Source organism: Triplophysa dalaica, chromosome 4 (assembly GCF_015846415.1).
Source record: "Triplophysa dalaica isolate WHDGS20190420 chromosome 4, ASM1584641v1, whole genome shotgun sequence".
Taxonomy (NCBI): Eukaryota; Metazoa; Chordata; class Actinopteri; order Cypriniformes; family Nemacheilidae; genus Triplophysa; species Triplophysa dalaica.
In genome coordinates, this window is record NC_079545.1 from 5499860 (window position 1) to 5521106 (window position 21247).

The 21247-nt window shown below is 38.3% G+C and overlaps 1 protein-coding gene across 6 annotated transcripts; it reads right to left on the reverse strand.

Annotated features, from left to right (window-relative positions):
• Positions 1-1798: 1798 nt before the first annotated feature.
• Positions 1799-21145, reverse strand: pisd (phosphatidylserine decarboxylase). Of its 6 annotated transcripts, none has more exons than XM_056745305.1 (8): positions 21064-21145; positions 20627-20685; positions 19075-19229; positions 7085-7321; positions 6787-6925; positions 6099-6248; positions 5745-5905; positions 1799-3135 (listed from the first exon to the last, which is right to left on the reverse strand). In XM_056745305.1, the coding sequence occupies exons 1-8, from the start codon at positions 21120-21122 to the stop codon at positions 2911-2913; spliced, it is 1185 nt and encodes a 394-aa protein (XP_056601283.1). In that variant the 5' UTR covers positions 21123-21145; the 3' UTR covers positions 1799-2910. The 6 variants fall into 6 exon arrangements, with proteins under 6 accessions (XP_056601283.1, XP_056601281.1, XP_056601282.1 ...); XM_056745303.1 differs by lacking the exons at positions 19075-19229; positions 20627-20685; positions 21064-21145 and adding exons at positions 10064-10229; positions 14134-14559; positions 15190-15279; XM_056745304.1 differs by lacking the exons at positions 19075-19229; positions 20627-20685; positions 21064-21145 and adding exons at positions 10064-10229; positions 14134-14556; positions 15190-15205.
• Positions 21146-21247: the final 102 nt, after the last annotated feature.

The following is a 21247-nucleotide window of genomic DNA, read 5'->3' on the forward strand; positions in this document are numbered from 1 at the left end:
ATTACACTTAATTTCCACAAGGGGAATGGCTCACAAAGATATGATTTATGAAGTAAAACGAAAATATTCATCCAGTTAATGTATATAATATATTATCCATTTACAAATTGCTAATACAATGTCGCAATAGTTTTTTAATGATTGTGGAGGATGGAGAAGGTTCGGGAAGCGAGCAGACTGACAACCAGCTATAGGGGAGGGGAGGGGGGCGCAGGGGGCGTGGTGCGTTTATTGCAACACAGTCTTATTGCTGACATTTGACATGTCCGATATTGGTATTTTATAACATGAATGTAAACCTTTTTTATATATCAAGATTTAAAGTTAAGATATAAATGAGTAAATATCGGAAAAGTTACCATTTTCAGGTTACATAACTTTTTATACATACATTTTATGTTTAAGCTACAAAAAGCTCCAATCAAAAGGTAATCTAAACTACTTTATTGAGTTGATAAATGTGTTCTGAAGTAAGATGCATGTGACAAAACGATTATAACACTGCAGAAAATAAGTCATATACATCATATAGCCTAGATAAATTAGATTTTTATTAAATCATTCAACTTCTGTAAATTCATAGTTATATGTACAAAGTCTTCGAGTCGTCTGTCACCACATGTGTAAACCACGTTGTGAGATTTGAGTTACTCTCCTCGATCGCTTCAATATACAAAATCTGGTCCTTTATCTCGCCAAAACCCCGTCACTCACGAGCCATCACATGAGCTCAACTGTAGATTGATTGACAGGTGAGGTCTCCCTATCACAGACCTGATTGTTTAAACTTATCCAATAGGGGCTGTGTTAAGGAATAATGTGTTTATGACTGCATTACACATTATTTTAAAACGTTTTGAAATAACTTGACTAATAAAAGCAAAGAAAAGGCAAACTAATTGTGCATTTTGTTTTTCGGTTTTACCCGTTCAAAAGAAGCCCAATGGAGCAGGAACTCACCCAATCTGGCAACACAGGGCCTAAGACCAATAGGTGACCCCTTTTCACCCTGCCCCCTCACTTACACAGCCCAGAACTTTCCTGGTTGTCCCTACTCAACAGTTTAGCTTCTGGAACAATCCTTTTACAGTCTCTGACATTTTAATCCACACCCCCCTGAGATTATAAATCATAGTTACACAATGACAAATTTCTTCACCCAAATACATTAGTCAGGCTACCCTCACCTCATCCATCACAACATATGTGTATTAACATTTCACTGCTTATTTTACTTCGTTGAACAGTTAAGAAATGTATATTTGCAAAATAAAAAGGAAATCTGCTTTTGTGATACATTTTCCTGGTCAAACACAACTCTTATTATTAAATTCGGCACTCACAGAGGTGGAAAGTGAAGTCTTTTGGGTCACACTTTATTTTACAGTGCCCGTGGTACAGTGTTATTATACATTTAAGTACTGAGTAATAATAAATTACATGTACTTACTATAGGGTTAGGATTAGGTTGTAGTTTCATGTAATTTGGCATATTGTATAGTAAAATACTATAGTAAATACACGTAACGTGTAACAAGGGCACCGTAAAATGAAGTGTTACCAAGTCTTTTTATAGTAAGTACATTTTTCTAGTATCAGTACTTTATCAGTTTTTTACTTAAGAAAAATGTTACTTTGCTACTCTTAAGCATAGTATCAAACTTCTTGCTCAAATACATGTATGAAATGTTCAAGTTTTATTTTCACCTCTATTACTCAGCTATATAAAAATTCTAGTACTTTTTACTCTAATAAAATATTTGAGTAAAAAAACTTGAGAAAAAAAGTAAGAAAGTACTAGATTTTAAATGTTTATTCATGTAAAAAAACACAACATTTGAAATTATCTCCAAAATTTATTAACAAGGTTTCTTGCACTCTGTACTAGGGTGTCATTAATGTCCAAGTTAAACAAATGCAATAACACTTTTTCCTTATCTTTTTAAAGAAAAAATGTATAGACCGGTGCACAAAAAAGCTCAGTGATTGATTTGTTAATATATTGACAGCCCAAATTGTGTCCAGAGATCCAAACTTCTGGTATAGGAATTCTTCCTCTTATCTTCACGTGTGGGCCAGACCGGGGGAATTAAGCGTCTCTTTATCCTAGAGTCTGTTGAACTTGCTCGATGCTTGTTAATAAAACAAAGAAAAATACAAACAGATCTCCGAGAACAAAACTTGAAAGCCCAAAGATCACAAGAGAATTCACATCAAAAGGGCAAAACATGTTAGTAAAAACATATCAAGTTTTTTGGCACTGATCAAATTTAGATAAAAACATAATAATACTCAACATTTATCTCCCAATTTATCGCTAGACCAACAAGCAAAGGCATATTTCAACATCACAGAACGATGGCAATGATGACTGATTTCTGACTCTTCCAGAACTCTCAACGCGAGTGAAACTAGTAATGATTTTCTCAAAATTGCTCCCACCATATGAAGAAAAAAAGTTGGACGGAAAAAAACTTTATGAAAGATAGAGGCGAGCGCCTTTGATAAACCAGAGAATCATAGTCTCTTGTACATACATTCCCTCTTTTTATATGTGTGAAAGGTGCGTCACAATGCTTGCAAATCAACTGTACAATTCCTGGATGACTCCAGCCGAAGGCAATATGGGCAAACAGAAAAAACTGACCGAAAGTTTACTAAAAGCTGGATGAAGTTTCAGTATTTGACAAAAAAAATACAGAAACAAACATTTAACCTTCAATGCAACTGGGAGATCCCAATGGCAACAATACAACCGTGTTGGTTTGAGTGAGTACACATGAGCACACATGTATCTCAGTTTAAACAGAGTACACCTCTGTAAATGTCAGTGTATTAGTTTTTGAGACCCTGAAAGCATCTGCACTCAGATCAGCGTGTCCATCAACTTCCGCAACCCTCTCCTCAACGTCACATTGTCCCGAGAGGTTCTCCATAGCGGATCTTCTGGCCCGATTGCAAATTGAAGGTGAAATTCCGTGGGGCTTCAAACAACAGGACGATAGTGGAGCCCAGGTTGAACTCGCCCAAGTGTTCTCCTTTCCTCATGGAAATGCCTTCTTGGTTGTTGTTGGATATGTAACTGAAGTCATTGTAGGATCCTTTGTTGTAGCGAGGGTTGTTGGTGCGTAACTCCTGAAGAGGAAAAAAATGATAGTGTTATCGCTGATCCTTTCTACTTTTTGGGATGTAATCCATTTTTAAATCCTTTAAAATTAAACTAAACTCCAAAATTTTGCGCTTATGTAGCCAACAAATGCAATTTAGTGAATTCTGTAAAATTCTACAGTCTTTTGGTGGTTTAATGTGATTGTATCCTTAAAGAAATATACCAAGTTTTCAGCTGTAGAAACACAATACAGCAGTATACGATTTTATTTCCTATTGGATATTTCAGATTTTTTTTATCTTTTTGCCAGTCTTCATTCATGTCGATAGAAGTTGTACTTGCGTGAATGGACGTAGCTGTCCGTGGGCGTTACAAATACAATCATTTAGTCACAACGCAACAAACAGGTGACCACCACCAATCTACTCAATCCATTTGTGCAGTCGCCGAACCTATTAACAAACTTTGTTACACAACCCTCATACCGTCTAGTGCACTTTCATCAATTAGCTCCTCCTCTCTCCCATTAGGAACTAGGCTAAATTGTTGTAGCTTAAAATGTAAATTTTTATAGTGTGTTTTATGAAATTATCATACACTAGTGATTGTGATTTTCTATACAACAATTCATCTGGTTTCTGTGATAACTGATGTTTGGACATAACGTATTCATTTGTTGTTGTATTCTATTTAAGAGATATTGTTCACCCAAAAATAAGAATTCTGTCATCATTTACTCACCCTCAGGTTGTTTTAAATCTCTTGATGGCTTAACACAAAGGAGCACAAAAATGTATATTGGTTTGATGTGAAGTAAATGATGACAGAATTATCATTTTTGGGCAAACTTTCCCTTTAAATTAATCTCAAACCTCACATTGTTCATACAATAAAGGCTTGAGCTCAAGAGATGTGCATTAACATTTCAGGTCTGTTAACATTTTCTTAATCTCACATATACAGTTAAACCAAAATGTATTCAGATACCTTCAACATTTCTCACATTTTCACAGTTTATTCAATATAGTTCTGATTAAAATGCCCTCCTTGTAGAATTTGACTACCTTTCCTCTCAAGGCAGTTTTGGCCATCCTTCTGTTAGTGTCTCACAAAACAATTAGGTTGAATAGCTGTTAGCTGTTAAATGTAAGTACACAATTAGATAATACCAATTAAGAGCAAGTAATTACCATGCAATGTTAAATTTTGTTCAGTCTGTGGGGTAACAATAAAAAAGCAAAACATGGTCATGTCAAAGTGTCTGAATCATTTTTGGTCTCAAATTTGTATACATTTTAAATGCTTTAAGAACTTTTTAGGTATAATTTCCAGAGTTTACTTTATTTTGCTATCCTCACTTACATAAATGAACAACAGTGTCCTGCACCCAGCAGTAAAAAAAAGATTAAACATTATATCTGGTGTCTAAATAATCTTTGACTTGACCGTATAATTGAATCTTAAAGATATTTGTTTAATAATTTGATTTGGTTATAAATCTTCTGTTGATCATATTTTGTCTAAATGGTTTGCCGTGTTAAACTAAAACAGGACGTTTTTCTACCAGCGTTGTTTACGTCTTCAAAGTCAAACCAAAAAGACAAATCTCCAAACAAATTAATCAAACCAATTTTAATGGCTACATATTACGAAATTTTTCTTTGGAAAAGGGGCTTTCAGAAGTAATACATACTTGACCACTACAAAGTCTCATTACTTAGAAAAAGCGATATTTACACTCATATTTACATAATTTAGACCATAAATACACAATACGATAAAAGAGGCTGTGCTGCATCTTAAACAGAGCTAAAGAGTGTTGTTAGGAACACCGTAAAGCAGAGTTTTCCCATGATACAACACTAGCCTTGAGTACCTTATTGCTTTTATAAAACATTTACCACTCAATACTAATATTAAAGCCAAGAAATCCAACTTTCATGAAGTAAAATTACTTAAAGGGGCAATGTATAGATTTTAGCGGCATCTACCGGTGAGGTTACAAATTACAACCAACAGCTAACTCCACCCCTCCCTTTCGAAGCACTAGGGCAAGTGACACAGACTGTCAACAGAAACAGAATGTTTCATTTATGTTGCTAAAGGTACTGCACAGCTACACAGAATTGAAGGGAGCAGCGGAGCTACTGACCAATCAGAGTGAAGTACTGGAACTAACAGTTTTATAAACTACAGAGCAGACTACAATCATCAACATTCACTTCCTCTCATAGATTAGAAAGTGCTTTTTATTTGCTAGGTAACTGCAAATAGAACCTACAAAAAGCCCAGAGGTAAGAGCAAGGCGCTAGCAACACCAAGGTCATGAGTTCGATCCCATGGATTGCACATACAATGCAATGCAAGACGCTTTGGATAAAAGCATCTGACAAATGCATTAAAGTCAATGTCAAAATGTATAGTTTCTCAATAGCCTTGTAAAAGATTGTGCTGTCAAATAGATTTAGTGCTTTTCACCATGGTTTCTGCTGAGGTTAGCGTGACACGGAGCAATAAATAGGCTCAGAACTGATACTAGTTGTAGACCTGTTTCTGCTGCAAAGCACTGTGTGCATTCAAAGGAAATACTAAAAGAATAAATGGATACTAAAAAATTAAAGAGAGATGTTCTAACCTTGTCAAAATATATGCGAATAGATCCCACATTGGTGGCCCCTACAGCTGTGAGTGAAAAGAAGCCATGTGTCCAATCTCCACTCAAGACAACGCGCTCATTGTGACAGAAAAGTTCCTTAATCCAACGTGCAATTCCTGGATTTACTGACATCAGAGAACCTGAAACACAAACGTACATCAGTGTATAAACTGTCATTTTGTTATGTAACCCATGATAGTTTCATTCACTGCTTAGTCGCCATCAGATTAGAAAAGACACTTAAGCATACAAGACCCTGGTGATAAATCTATTTAAACCAAGCACAATAACACACACACAAAGAGAAAGATGTCATTATAGAGAGACACTGACCTGGGAAATGTCGTCTGTGTGCCACTCTCCAGTCTGTAGGCGAGTGGAAGCAGTGGTAGTCTCCTGGAGCAAGATATACTACACAGTGAAACAACTCATTTCCCTCCTTAGTGACCAGGGTGTCCTGGAACGAGCTTGGGTCGTCCTCATCTTAACAGGACACAAGACATACAAGTTCAATTTTGTGAATTATGATTCATCCAAAGAGTCAAAGCATAACACCACCATTATCACCAGAAAACATTGCTTTGTTGGTTTGAGTGACCCAACCAGTGCAACCCTGTGTGAACCAATGGTATGAGTTTGGGACTGTCTGTTTTGTCAACCAATGACAGATGAGAAGTGTTAGGGAAGTATTTTGAAAATAAATCTGTTTGTATGGTGGCGACAGTGGGGAAAAAAAGAAGAAGTCAGTTAAGTGGGCGTTTACGAATCATCGTTTTGCACTTAAACGTGAAAACCTATGCATTTTGGATGTTCATTTACACAACGACAGTTTTGCGTTTAGTCTCAATAAAATCAGAGTGCAGGACTGTGTTTGTCGCCACTCTGAAGAAGAATGTGTATTTGCAGTAGCAGTGTTTCTTTAGAAGTACTGGCCTAGCATGAATAATTCTGCATTTTAGTCATTTTAGCAGAAGGTTGTTCTGCAGTAACAGGGATGATACCGTTGGTATAATGGACCTACTTCTGTTGTTGAGGAGATTTTCAGTCCAGGTGAGTGGCCCAAGGAACGTCTGCAGTGAGTAGGTCACCCCTTTCACCTGCTCCACTTCACAGTTCTTTACACGACCGAAATGAAGGATCTTGCCATCAGCTGGGCTGATCTATGGAGTGACAAAGTAAAATGTATTCCCTAAAAATCCACAGGTAGGAATAAAACAAACTTCAGATATCCCATATTAAAATACACAAGGAAATGAATTAAACAAGAGTAGAGTGCCCATCCCTTAAACAACATGGTTATCTACAGCGTTTTGACTCACCACGCAATGCGAGTCACAAACTGGTCTGGCCTGAGGTTTGAGTTTACGTCTGAAAAACTCTCCCAGGTTTCTGTATAGCTGTAGATCTTCCACAGCCGCTTCTTTCATGTTGACTCCAAATGTCCATATGTACAAACTGTAGATTGGCTTCCGTAACCAAGTGGGCAGTTCCACCTGGTTTAACCGACCCCAGGCTCTGGAGAGCAATCTCGTGGGTATGGTTTTGTAGATCGTAACCTACATCCACAAACAATGAGCAAGGAAACAACCATTACAAAATTGGTTTTATTCAACAAACAAAGTTCGGATTTCTGATGCCTTACTTGGAAAGTGCAACAGAACACTTCAACAAAATGCAAAAAATGATAAACCATCACTCGTATAAACTAGAAAAGCGCGGATACAAAATTTCTCCAGATTCCGATAGACTATTATTCAGCTGTGATTTCAGCCAATATCGATTCTGAAGAGTAAATTCATATTTCATAACTTTCTGAACTATACCCAATAGTGTGAAATTTTTCATTTATCGACCGATACAGATTATTGGCCTATATATCCGTGCATCTCTATTATGAACTATTAATAAGTGAAATTTCCTAAATTTGACAAAATCGCTCGAGCAAAAAATAACCTGAATTTTACAGACCCTTTCCATAGTTTCGGACAGTAGCAGATAATGTTATTGCATCTTTGACTATTTCTAAAAACATTCCAGGGAAGGTAAAAATGAAATGTAATGTGATATATATATTCAGCCCATGCAGCATGAGCTGCACCGTTTGGATTTCTTCGTTTCATTGTGAGGAGTGTTTTGATCAGTTTAGCCTGCAGATCATCATTGATGTTGGCATAGAGTGATCATATGGCTGAGATACAGGACAAGAACTAGCTTGAGTGTTCACTGTAAGTGGATTACTGTTGTAAGCTTCAATCTTAGCTGACATACAGGAAGCTAAATACGGAAACTCTTACAGGATAGTGGGTTGTAGATAGTAGTAATGGGTTTAACAAGCAGAAAGGTGTTTGCATGTACAACATTTGGCAGTTTTTATACGAAGCGATTTGCGATACTTTCACGGTATACATTTAATCAGTTTGTATGTTTCCTGGGAATTTTACTCCCACAACATTGGTGTTTTGCAAGTGTCGTCATCTTTCAGTCGAGATCAGTTTTTGGTGTAACTAGTTGCTAAGTACTTAGTTGCTGTATTGTAATTACTTTTCCATTAAAAGATTTAAGTAAGGGATTACTCTTATTTTTTTATGTAATTTTATGTAATATATGTGAGTGCAATAGTGGAATTGTCATAAAAATTCAAAGTCTTACTTTAAAATCCTTGGTTTAATGTATACTTCTCACATTAGTAATTATTTGATAAGTTAATACTACTACTTTATGTAGTTTTATATTATGTATTTGAATGAATAAAAAGAGCCGTTTCATGTATATCCTTAAATCACTTAATTAATCAAGGTATATATGATATAGAAAGTAATTAGTAATAAGTAATTAAATACTTTTTGGAGAGAGTAATTTGTACAGTAGTCTAATAACGCTATTGAATATATAATTAATAACCAGTTATTACTTTTTCAGAGATACTTACCCAACACCGGTCGATAAAGAAGAACCCTAGGGAGATATATTTTTGCCTAAGCCGGCAAGGACTTCTAAGCCATTTTTCATTCTCAAAAACTTATATTACAAAAACTAGAATAGCTCAAAATGGTGAATCATCAGAACCTTGATGACTTATATTCATGTCAAAGAGATATCATTTTTCCCATAAATTTTATAGAAAATGGTTAATTTAAAGTGACACTTCGGCTCACAGTCATGTGGTTGCAGCAATTGCCAGCACAATTGTCTGTTACCAGTGTTGCAAATAATGTCGCTGTATACGCTTCCCCGTGGTCAGCACAATACACATGAATAAATTAACTAAGTTTAGGGAACCGTTAAATGCAGTGAAATGCAGAAAATGACGTTTGGAAACCATATCGCACTCTTCCGCAAGTAGGAGATGGGCGGGGCTCTGTGTACAGACCGAACAGAGAACTTACAGAGTGTGGTTGTAACCGCTATGAGGCTGCTCAGGAAGCAGCGCAGTAAAATTTGTCCGGTTAAGAATTCTTCTACCACTGAAATAATTTTAGAGACATTAGTTTAAGGACTACAAACTACAAAGTGTTGCTTTATCATCAATTATTGACTAATTCATTGAAAAAGCTATTTTAAAGAGATACAAATTACTACTTAAAAATGAGTTGTATCTCATGTTTTTTTAGGGGGTGCAAGAGTAACTCCTTTATTATTATAAGTTTATAAGAAAAAGATAAAAATCTACATAGACTGAGATTGTATAGCCCCACCAGAAGACTTTGTCATTTGTTAGAATTCTACATTAACAATTTGTTTTCTCTGCTTGTCTGCTTCAGCTTTCTGACTTCCACTGGAGATACGGTATCTGCTCGAGCATCGGAATGGGTTGACTGCGGATTTTCTGTGCGAGCTGAACAATAGTCTTGTCAGAACCACTCGGCACTGTGCCCTGGACTGGATCTGGGCACAATGTATTCCTTAGTTCAGCAGAGCTCCATGGGATAATGGCTCTTTTCACGAGTCCAAACAGAGCACAGAGCTCAGCGTGTCCATATGCAACCAGCCATCTGCTGATAGCATTCCTTTTTTGCTGACCTCACATCAGTTTGGACCTAGACTTATCTGGGTTATGAATAAAGGGAGCTGATCTTGGATGCTTCTTATAATATTTCTCTCATCACCGACATACTGTCACATCAATAAGCATCACCCTTCACACCTGTTAACACCCAGTGGAGTGGGTATGGTGAATTAAAAAGCCGAAAGAAAATGAAACACTGATGGATACTGATGTCTCTGGATAGTGAGTTATTGCAAACAAATACACACAGTTGGAGGTATTCGAGCTCTGTGACATTTCCACCTGTACTTACTCTGCTTGTGGGCCTCCAGCCCACTTTGGCGAGAGGTTTCAGTGCTCCGAAGGGCAGGATGTAGTAGAGGAAGGACAGAGGCCATGAGCGAAGGCGGGTAGTGGGCCGGGACATGCAGCTCAGCTGGCCTAGACGTCGACGCAAGGCCAGTTGTGGGAACTGCAACCTGCACAACACAGCCGTTATGCACAACGGTGCACAAAATACATAGTACAAAACTAAAATATGTAAAAAGAGGTATTCCCAGATACCCTCACTATGGGTTGAATGTCACAAATACTGTCAAGAATATGCGCAGGTCATATTACCAGAACATTAGAAAGAAATTATACTTTGCTTGGAAGAAATGAAGCAGAATATTGCCTTTTTTCCAACATGTCTAATTAAAACGAATCAAATTTTGAAGAAGTTATTTGTGTGAATAGTCAAGTTGAACTCTGTGGCACTTTCAAACGATGCTTCATGTGATTGTGCATCCATAGCACCAATTGTGTGAGTTTGGGGCAGGACCACAGCTAAAATTGGGGTGGACTGCGGGGGGCAGAGTCCCAGCTGTAAATTCTGAGGGGGACCACCTCAAATGTAGAGAATTACATTTCTCTTACCCATGTAATAGCCTACGCTATGCAACTTTTATACATATAGTATGATTTTCTGCATCTATGGTCTAAAAACAAAATATTTTCCCAACTAGAGTCTCCCACTGGGTAGGACTTTACATTTATCCAAACAATGGAGGACGGATTCAGGTTTTTTGAGATGTAAAATTTCTGAATGCATTTTAAGACTAAGAATTAGGAAAAATGCATAGAATTAAATTAATACAGAAAAACACAAATTGTTCCTAAAAGAAGGCTTCAAAAGTATAACCTGGGCATGTTTTTGAGAGATTCACCCTATAACAACAGAATAGGGCCATTTTGATAAGATGGCAGAAAATATGAAGGAGGGTTCATAAAACATGCAAAATCATACACACAGCCCACTCACACATACCAAAGACCAAACACAAAGCCACCCATAGAGAAACATAGAATAAACAGCAGACACTTGAAATAGCAGAAGATAAGTAAAAAGGAAGAGTCAGGAAAGGCAGTTCTCCACCATAAACTTAACCTCAGGGTCACAGACACTGACACCTGCCCTGATTTGTTCCTGGCCCTCTTCAGCCCTTCCGTTTTCATTTTCTCTATGCCGCTTTCACCAGCTTAACACCATAAGTCTCATTTCAGATTTAGTGTCACCTGCCTAATGCACTTGAAATGGTTTGTTAACTGAAGCAGTCTTATGTTCTTAACAGAAATATAATCAAAAGTTTTTTTTTTACGAAACTATTTATTCAGTAGAAGCCTGCACGCTTTCTTACAATCATACCGCAGAGTTTAAACAGACTTACTGCACCCATGACAGACATCTGCTATCATTTTTTTTTTATCCGCTATTTTTAGTACTACTATTTTTGGTACAGGGGCGATACCATTACATATCAAACAACTGCAACCTTCAGATGAATAGAACAGAGTATAAAAATAATATTGCACCTCTTCTCTGGTTGTCAACAAGATGCATCATCTTGCTTGAACTGGGTTCCTTTTATTGAGAATGACACTAAGAGCTGATTATTAGCTTTAGTGTGTCAGTAAACTGGGTCATATTTGCCCCTGAAAGTGATGACAAAACACAATGGGGGATGAGAGGAACCATCCCAGGTTGCAACTATGAATGTCTATCTATAGGATATAATGCCATGTCCACACTAATCTGGATGAAAACCTGCACTGACCTGTGGACAAGGATGACTTAGTGTGTTTGCGTTAAACTGTCACATCTGTATCACATGAGTTTGTTGTCATTTTATAGTTGCAATGTTGCAGTTTGTAATTTTTTCTATCGACAAAAATGCAATAAAATATACACAACTGTGTTCAGACGTGTATAAAGAGCTTAAAAAATGAAAAAAATCGAATCTCCTTTCGGCAAAGAAGCGAAACGTGACGAGATCTTAGCACTTTGTCAGCCACCGTATGCTTTGAAAGGGTGGGGTGCGCTCACTAGATGCAGCTAAATTTCATACACTGGAGCTTTAATTTGATGTTTTTACATTAACATTAATGTATCTCAGAGTGTAGACTAGACAAGACATAAAGCGTTATGCCTCAAGAGTGCATTAAAGTTAAAGGTTATGGCATGAATTCAACAGCAGGCAATATTGTCAACAGTTGCTGGGGCAACATAATAAAATTATCTTTACAACCTTTAACTACATTTATCAATTGGGCGCTATTGTACTGGCATCTGATAGGGCGGCCTTTATCAGGGAAATGTATAACTTTTTTATTGCTGTTAATATAAATATTCAAATTGGACTGACCATCCCCTGCAGATAAAAATGTTTTTATTATTGAGGGATCATTGCTATTGCTTATACTGAATGTTTCTTAATATCATGTAAAAAAGTGGGGCTGTGCAATTCCTCGAAAATAATCATTATCGTCAATTTTGGCCATCAACAATTACAAAAATGAAATAATCGAGGTAAAAAGATTGTTGTGCCACATTCCATTTTGCAAGGATCCTCTATTTTCTTGTGGTACAAATTCAGAGCGCACACCTTCCCTTTATAGTGGTTCAGCTGTGCAAATATTTATTTATAAATATTTATTTACATTTATCTTTCAGTTGAATTCACGGTTTAAAAGTGTTTTAAAAATGTTCTATGTTGTTTTAAAGGTTAGTGAGTAACCGTGTCAAATAATCGGGATCTCACATTGGCCAAAATAATCATGATTATGACTTTTGTCATAATCGAGTAGCCCTATAAAAAAAGTGTAATTATATCGCAACCTAATACTACAGAAGCGTTAGTGACCACAATAATCTATGCCCTGACAACAACCTGAACAAAAATGCTGAAATGCATTCAGAACATCTTTGTACCTCATAGCAATCCTCATTGAATCCACTGAAAACTCTAGCAACATTCAGAAAATGTTATTTCACTAATATTTTGGGTCTATAGAGCCAATAACACTGCTTACGTAACCCAACACACGATTTGGATGGCCCGTGTGTGGCAGCTCAACTATAATAAAAACAACATTAACAATGACATACATAAGCAAAATAATTTATTCTGCAAGTATCCACTATAACCTTTAACACTCCAGGACACTGTTATATAACCTCCTTTTAACAGGAATTTATATTCTTAAGTGTGCATCTCAAGGGCTTGACACAATGGACATCGGCTTTAACGACAGCTTTCAGTTGTCAGGTTATCATTCAATACAATTTAAAGCATTAGTTCCCCTCCCCCAACCCATCAAGTGCAGATGAATAGAGCCTTGCAGTTCAACTGCGATTCACGCCGTGAAGGATGACAGTAACATCCAATACAAAAACAAACTGTTTGGATTTAGACTCCAAGCATTATCAACCAATCTCTATCTCTCCTGTACAGCCCCCCTTGTTTTTTCATTGCAGACACACATTGGCCAATCACGGGCTGAATATGAGCCTCCCTTAACATTAGCACTTCTCTTACATGGGAGGAACAGCATCTGCTCTGAGTAGAGCTCTGCCAGGAAGTGCAGCCTGCATTGGACAAAAAACAAATCATGCTATCGCTGGCCAACTTGCAATTCTGCCCTAGATAAACTTAATGTTGCCCTACAATAAGAACAAACAGTGGCACTGCTTTGTGGGACAGCCAGAACGGGGAGCCAGGTCCCATCGCACAAACTCAGTGGTCCGTAACCGTCCCTGCACAGCGATTGTGCCTCTACAGGGTGGCAAAATCCAATCAACTGAAACAAATCTCTCCGAGCCCACAGTTCACACAAGGTCTTCGTAATCCCCTATCGCTTGCCCTTTCTCTCTCCCTCGCCCACTTTTCAGCCCTGTTGATCCTCAAATGTCCTCTCTGAGAGCACTATCAACAATTGTTCTAAATCTAGCTTGCACTCACACACACACTCTCCGTAGCTCCACTGTAGCCAAATTCACCTGTTATACACACATGCTCAGCCTGAACTAGGTCGTAACACCACGCAAGCTCTCTCTGCCGGTACCTGAATCGGCTCCTCTGGCTGAGCTGAGAAGGCGCCCCCGGGGCTCCAGGGCCTCCCGTGCTGGCTTGGTTGGCGCCGTTTGCGGGCTCCCCTGTCGCTCCCGACGAGGAGCCCAGCTGGCGGAAACGCCGCACATCAACCCTGACTCTGTGGAGATTGTAGCAAGGAGAGCTGTGCAAAGTCCTGCAGCATCTCACCATTTCCTCGCAACGCTCCCCGCTGGCCCCTGCTGCTGCTTCAGACTTCCCTCACACATGATCACTGTGGGGGGAATATTGCGCATCAAGCTTTAGCCCTCTCTCTTGCACTCCCTTCCTGGTGGTTTTCCGCTGCAAAGCTCACAGACCGCCCCCGCTGAACTGCGATTGGACAGTTGGAGGATGGATCCACCTTCTGAGCCGCTGATGAATTCAAGACCAGGTGCTGCTAGAAGGCGGCGATATGAAAAGGAGGGGGGAGAGGGAGGAGTTTGAAAACTGACAATCCTGTCAGCATGTACTCAGTAGATCATGAATTTCCTCTTTGCTCCCATCCCCCTTACATCCTTATCTCAAATGAACAATAATTCAGCAATTTTGTGATCATATAATAATTATTATTTTATGATCTCAAAATTATTTTCTGCAAACATGAGTGACTGATTTGAAAAAAATGTGCTAAAAAGATTACATGTTGTTTACTAAAATTCATTCAAGAACTTTGGTTCAAAACCACTATTCAAAATTAGTGTATATAAACAATAGGCTATTCATACGTGGAAGCCCCCACAAAAAAAAAACATACTTATGATAAATCACAAGAACTTTCTACGAAACAGGAAGGAAGTTAACCTTCCTGTCTATACACATCCGTTGACTTGTATAAATAACATTTTCTGTTTTAGAAAAGGTCCATCTTAATCGACAAAATCGACATCGATCTGTTGATAAAAGAAAATCTACAATAATTTAAATAAAGTCATGAGATTTATATTATTCATGGTCATACTACATTCACATTTAACTAAAAACATGTACCATTATAGATAAAAAACTATATGAAAAACAAGAAACTTACCAGTGCAAAGACACAACGGAAGGCTCACGGTCTCTACTGAGCTTACTCACATATTGATGTCTTTTAAGCGCGTGTGACGTCAGCATTAAACATTAGCCAGAGCAGTGAGTAATGGTTTAACTTCCTATTTAATGACTTTAGCTGTCAACGTGCCTATTCCACTCCTTATACACACACACATAACTAACCAACACATACTGTGAAAGCTACGAGGTGTATTAAATGCGGAGAAATATAACGGACAGAATCAAACGGACGCGATACAAAACGCGCATGTTTTCATCACATCACTGTACTTCTGTCACAATAGCGACTGCTAGTCTTACAACATACAGAGACCGATTCCTTTTCTGGTTTGCTCCGACCATCATAATTCCCATTTAGCCATTGTTTTGAAACGGTGTTTACCAACCCGGCATCTGAAATCAATTGAATACAGAAAAGGAAAGTGGGAAAATGTTCTTTCCAAACATCACGAGCTTGAGAAACAGAACTTGTATCAAAACCTTACCGACGCGGATAAAAATATCGCGTCAGGTTTGGTTCGGGAAAGAAATAGGATATCAGAACCTCATTGATACTATTTTTCCGTATAATGCCAGTTGGTATATAACAAAGGCGATTCTATGTGTCGGAATATTCTGGAAAACGGGACCACCTACACAAAGAGCGCACGCCGTGGTCTCAAGCAGCCAGACGTATTCCCTATTTATTGCACAACTACCAAAAATCGGTCCATTAATAGTGATTTTGAACAAAAAACGGTGTTAACTGTGTAGATAGTCGACTACAGGAACATTCGCAAATATACAGCATCTGTAGGCTATGCTTAATATGCATTATGTAAAAGCACTTGCTCCCTTACTAAATTAATCGTGGTTTTAATACAGAAATAGTAAAGTTTGTCTAGTTATCATGTTATTTGGTTTATCAGTTACCATTTGTGTTAGGCTACCACTTGTTTTATCACAGATTTCCTACAAATTTCAAGCTTAAACTATGGTTATTGCGCTGAGACCACAGTAAATATATGGTTATTCCAAATAAAACCCAAACACTATGATTACTGTGCATCATTTCTCAAGTGAAAGTCTGCCTCCTTTAAAAATCAGTGCTTAGTTAGGACCGCTGTGTGTATGAAGTGTTGGTCTCTTTTTGTTTACTCGTAGCTTAATGTTTTGTTATTACAGAAATGTCCTCGTGGCATGTGTAAAGTCATAAAGTTCACGTTGTGAGGTCTTGACATCTGACTATGGCTGCATTATAACAGAAGTCTGTGTAAATATCGGTGAGACGGTCATTCACAGGTCATACTGAATGACCATCAGACAGCAGCTCCACGTTGGAGGTTGATCTTTATCTCTTATATGACCATAATAAATCGATATGATAACCCTCGAACAGAACCAGCCAATCAAACGGCAGTGGCATCATACGAGAACCTCTGGACATGCTCAGGTGATTCTGACACACAAATATCAAACTGAGCTAGGCATCATTAAAGATGGGGTAACACACGCAGTTTCTGCAAATCTCATTTTAATCTTGAGTACCTATATAGTAGTACTGCACACTTCGTATCTTCAAATTATTTATTAAGTTTGATCAAATTTATAAAAGAGAGAAAGAGCTGTACAATTATTTCCGGAAAGAGACAAGCTGCTTCAGGCAGGCATGGGGGACCAAACTACAGCACGAGCCCATAATACATCATCGCATTATCCCTTTGTGTTGTTTACATTATGCACGTATCCGCCGACTGCCAACAAAACCCAAACATGACTTAGTTGACTTACCGTGTGTGGTTCATCTTTTAGTGCTGGGACCGCAGCATCTATCAGTTTCAAATGATCTCCAAATTCAGTGTTTATTCCACCGTTTATATAACATTCATCACCGAAATGCATTGAGCAAACAAACACAGCTAAACTTTCATCAGCCAAGTGAAGCGCCATTTATGGTCGTGCGCTTTCCCACGCTGGCTGGTTGACGTGTGGGCGTGCTCTTTCTCTCACACTAGTGTGTGGGCATGTTCTTTCGCTCGGTGGATGACACGTGGGCGTGCTATTCGGGAGAGTGGTCAATAACAGGAATAGTAAGACTTAATAATAATAAGTGTTACTTTATAAAAAACTTTCCTAAACAAGCTGGCCATGTTAAGCTTAAGAAGCCAGAACGTTTACCCCATCCTTTTAGGCCACACGAAAGAATATCCCATATTGTCCCAATATACTAGACTTTAGTCAACCTCAACAAAGCCTCTACAGTCACTAAATGTTTGTTGAGTCAAGTTTAAGTCGACTAAATGTCTATGCATTTTCGTCTCGTTTTAGTCAATACAAACTTAGTCACATTTTCGTCTTCATCATGCTGCATAATGGTTAAAATGATAAAAATGGTTGTTTTGCTAACAATTATAATATAATCACAGTGATTGTTATCGTTTGAGGAATGTGTTGTTATATTTCATTTTAAGTATCTTTTACCAATAAGCGCAAATCAATAAAATGTCAAATCATATGCATAGTTTTTCAACTTCATCTAAGAAGTATTTCCAAAGAGGTCTGATTAGTGGATAGGCCAATTCGGTTGTGACGTATGACGTAAGAAATACCGTTTCCGGGTCCAAGCATCTGTTCATTTCAAGGGGGCTACAGTTTAAACAGTAGGGAAAGAGCACGGTTTACTCACATCGCATATGTATGCGGAGCATTTATTAATATTATACACTACAGTCTGCATGCATCAATAATTGAATAAATTATTTAAAAAAATAAAAATCATTGACTGGCCATGTACGATTTTGTTACGAAGATAAATGTTATGATCGTGGCTTTCCGATCATTTTACAGCTCGCCATGAGCGTATATTAGCATTTTTGTGGTTTACCTACAGCATCTTTACTGAGCGTTGTGACCCGGAAACAGTACATGACCTTCCATATATGATGGTGCGTGACGTCAGACTAAACAACCGAATCCATAGACATCCAACATCTCGTTCTCCTGCATATTACTAGCGCTTCCCTGCTGCCCGCAAAATATTTACAATTCCCCGGAAACAACGCTACTGACCGTGAAGGAGAACCCTCGGAAAGTTGTGGTGAATGGACTCATCATTTTCGCGATGTCTTTATTCAGCAACCCCAGCCGCAAACAAACAATGTAGTGGAGATCAACGCGGCTTATGAGAGAATACAGACCGGCTCGAGATCGCTTACCTCTTGTTTATTGCCTTGAGATCCTCAACGCCGCCTTTACAGTGAAACTGGGCATTGGCTAATGGTTGCCAGATTGCACAAATTAAGTCACCCACAGGGCAGATACTGTATGCTTTAACTTTTCATTGATGTTTGTAGGATCTGCAATCCTGTCAACTGGCCACCGCACACATGAACGCTCAAACACAACCAATGGGCACAAGGCTCAATTGAAAAACAGCAAGTTGACAAACAATTTAGAAGAGATAGCATGAAAATGAAACCATAGTGTTCATTATAATATGTTTACACCCATCATTACATTAGTATGCACACATACTCATATTGTTTGAGTATGGGCTACACAAAACACCTCAATATCCAGAGACATCAAGGACATTTAGCACAGCGATACCATCAGTGTCCCAACCTAACTCGAAGCATTGCATAAGGTTCAAAGGCACATAGCCTTCTGAGCTAAATTTAGAATGTGGGGTAAAAGGTTGTGAACATGGAAGACAAAGCCTCTGCGATGAAAATGTTTCGCAACAATGTCTCGTGCGTGTTAAACAGTTTGTGTCTGGAATTCACTCGAATGTAATAGTGTGCTGTGTATAAAAAATACAACAGAGGAAATAGGGGTAACAAGCACCTATATAGCTCAGATTACCAAAAGTTGATGCTACCTGCACTTCATTGGCAATCCGGGGTGGCACTTCACTGCCTATCTTCTCCAGCTGTTGATCTTTGTATTGTCCATATTGGTTGTACCCAAAATATCCCCCTGCTGTAGCAATGAGGAGAGGAAGAGGCCGTATTCGGGCCTGTAGGCTGGGAAAGCCTAATATCAGGGGAAAAAATATTAATTTAGTTTATTTATTATAAATTACTATTAATTGAAGGGATTCACACAAAAATTATGTCATCATTTATTCACCCTCATGTCATTCAGACATCATCATTTATTTACCCTCATGTCATTCAGACATGTATGCTTCTTCTGTTGAACACAAAAAATGATATATAAAAAAAGTGGTAAATAGCATTAAAATATATGGGGGTAATTTTGTTTGGTAACCAAAGTTCTTCAAAACATCTTTTGTCTTTTTCAGAAGAAAGTCATACAAGTTGAAATGATATGAGTAAATGATGCAATCATTTTTATGTTTGGGCGATTTATCCCTTCACAGAAGAAATGTACACATAAACCACAACATAACATTTATTCCAACACAAAACATAACTACTTTTATTTTAAATGGCTGTATTTTGCAGCCAGACGGTGCAGTTACGACATCTGTGAGCGGGACAGTTTGACCCTATCTGAACTTGACGGGCAATCCATGAGAATAAAAGCCGAGCTGACACTACGGCACTGAGACTACTTGAATTGCTGTGGCGTTTACACTACACAACAAGGTTTCTTGTCATCCTCCATCTTCTTGTAGAAGCACTCTCACTTACACTACACAACACAGACAAAGTGCACTAACAACAAGACCTTGGTCGAGGAGCAGATGTGACCAACAGGGAAAACACTTCCCACATCCAGCTAACTTCTAGTCTCAAGCTTTTCCAGACGCTACAATATTTTCAAACCTGTTTGATATTATCGTCAAGTGATCTTGTTGCGTCAAATTATTGCGTGGAGGAATTAAAAACTGCTGGCATGTATTCAATAACATTACAGAGCATGTTAAATTGCTGGTATAACAGACATGAAGCTATTTTAAACTACCCTAAAGCAGCAAGTCTGTATAATAGAATATTGAAAACACAAACACTCCATTCCATTGGATGGCAAATGAGTTGTTGGAGCGTTTATGCCATCAAACTAGAAGTGTTCAAGATGTGGGAGGTGTTTTCGCAGTTGGTCCTTGTTGTAAGCGCACTGTGTCTGACTTGTGTTGTGTAGTGTGCGTGCTGCTACAACAAGATGAAGGATGCAAGAAAACTTGTTGTGTAGTGTAAGCGCCAAAGCAAATCAAGTAGTATCACAGTCCTGTAGTGTCAGCTCGGCTTTAACCAACTTTGTCTGACAACAGTGGAGCATGTCACATTTCAAGAAGTGGTTTAAGCGTGTCAGTATAATTCAGTGATGAAACAGTGACATCTCGTGGCGTTTATCTACGTTGCGTGGGTTGCATAAATTTGACCAACTGTTAAATATCCCTATAGGAACGAATGTGATTTTGAAGATAAAATGTATACTTTTGCAAAAAATGTTGTCTCACTGACCTTTTGAGAATGACCTCTGAGAACTCCATCTGATACCCCAGGCACTTCGAAGCAGAAAACTGTAACGTTATACAAGAATTGTTCACGTTTGATATAAATTCTTCTATTTTTTTGTCACCTTATTTTGATTGTGACATTTCATAGCAATACAGAGAATAATTCTGTATAAAGACATATAATTTGTCAAATTCAGTGCAACAAATATGACACAGAAGCTCTCTAGGTCAGCGATATTTGTGTAGCTTGGCCTTGAGATTTGTGTGGTCGAGAGATCATCTGCGGCTTGACTCAAGATATACTTGTCACTTTACCCTGTTGGACTGGCTCGCCAGACTTTCTGGATTGTGGGGTATATAGTTTAGCATTGCAGTTGTGTACACGTACAGACCGCGCTGTTATTATGGTATATTCTTAAAGAAAGAACTTGACACGTTTACCTGCTCTCTCTCGTCTTTGACAGATGGGGAAGAATCACTCTACGACAGAGCGCTGCCATGGTTGTATGTGGCTTGATTTCTACCGCTGTGCTCTCTTGTCCCTCAAGAGGCGCAGTAGCGCCGTCTGGTGGAATGGAGTAATAACTATTCACAACGAGGGAGTTCGCGCTTATGTAGTTTAAAT

Coding starts and splice junctions, on each gene's coding strand:
- pisd (XM_056745303.1), bottom strand. CDS start 14,333: ATGGTGAGATGCTGCAGGACTTTGCACAGCTCTCCTTGCTACAATCTC. Junction 7,322..10,063: donor GCTGGAGGCCCACAAGCAGA/GTAAGTACAGGT, acceptor TTGTGGATGTAG/GTTACGATCTACAAAACCAT. Junction 3,136..5,744: donor TTCGCATATATTTTGACAAG/GTTAGAACATCT, acceptor TTTCCTCTTCAG/GAGTTACGCACCAACAACCC.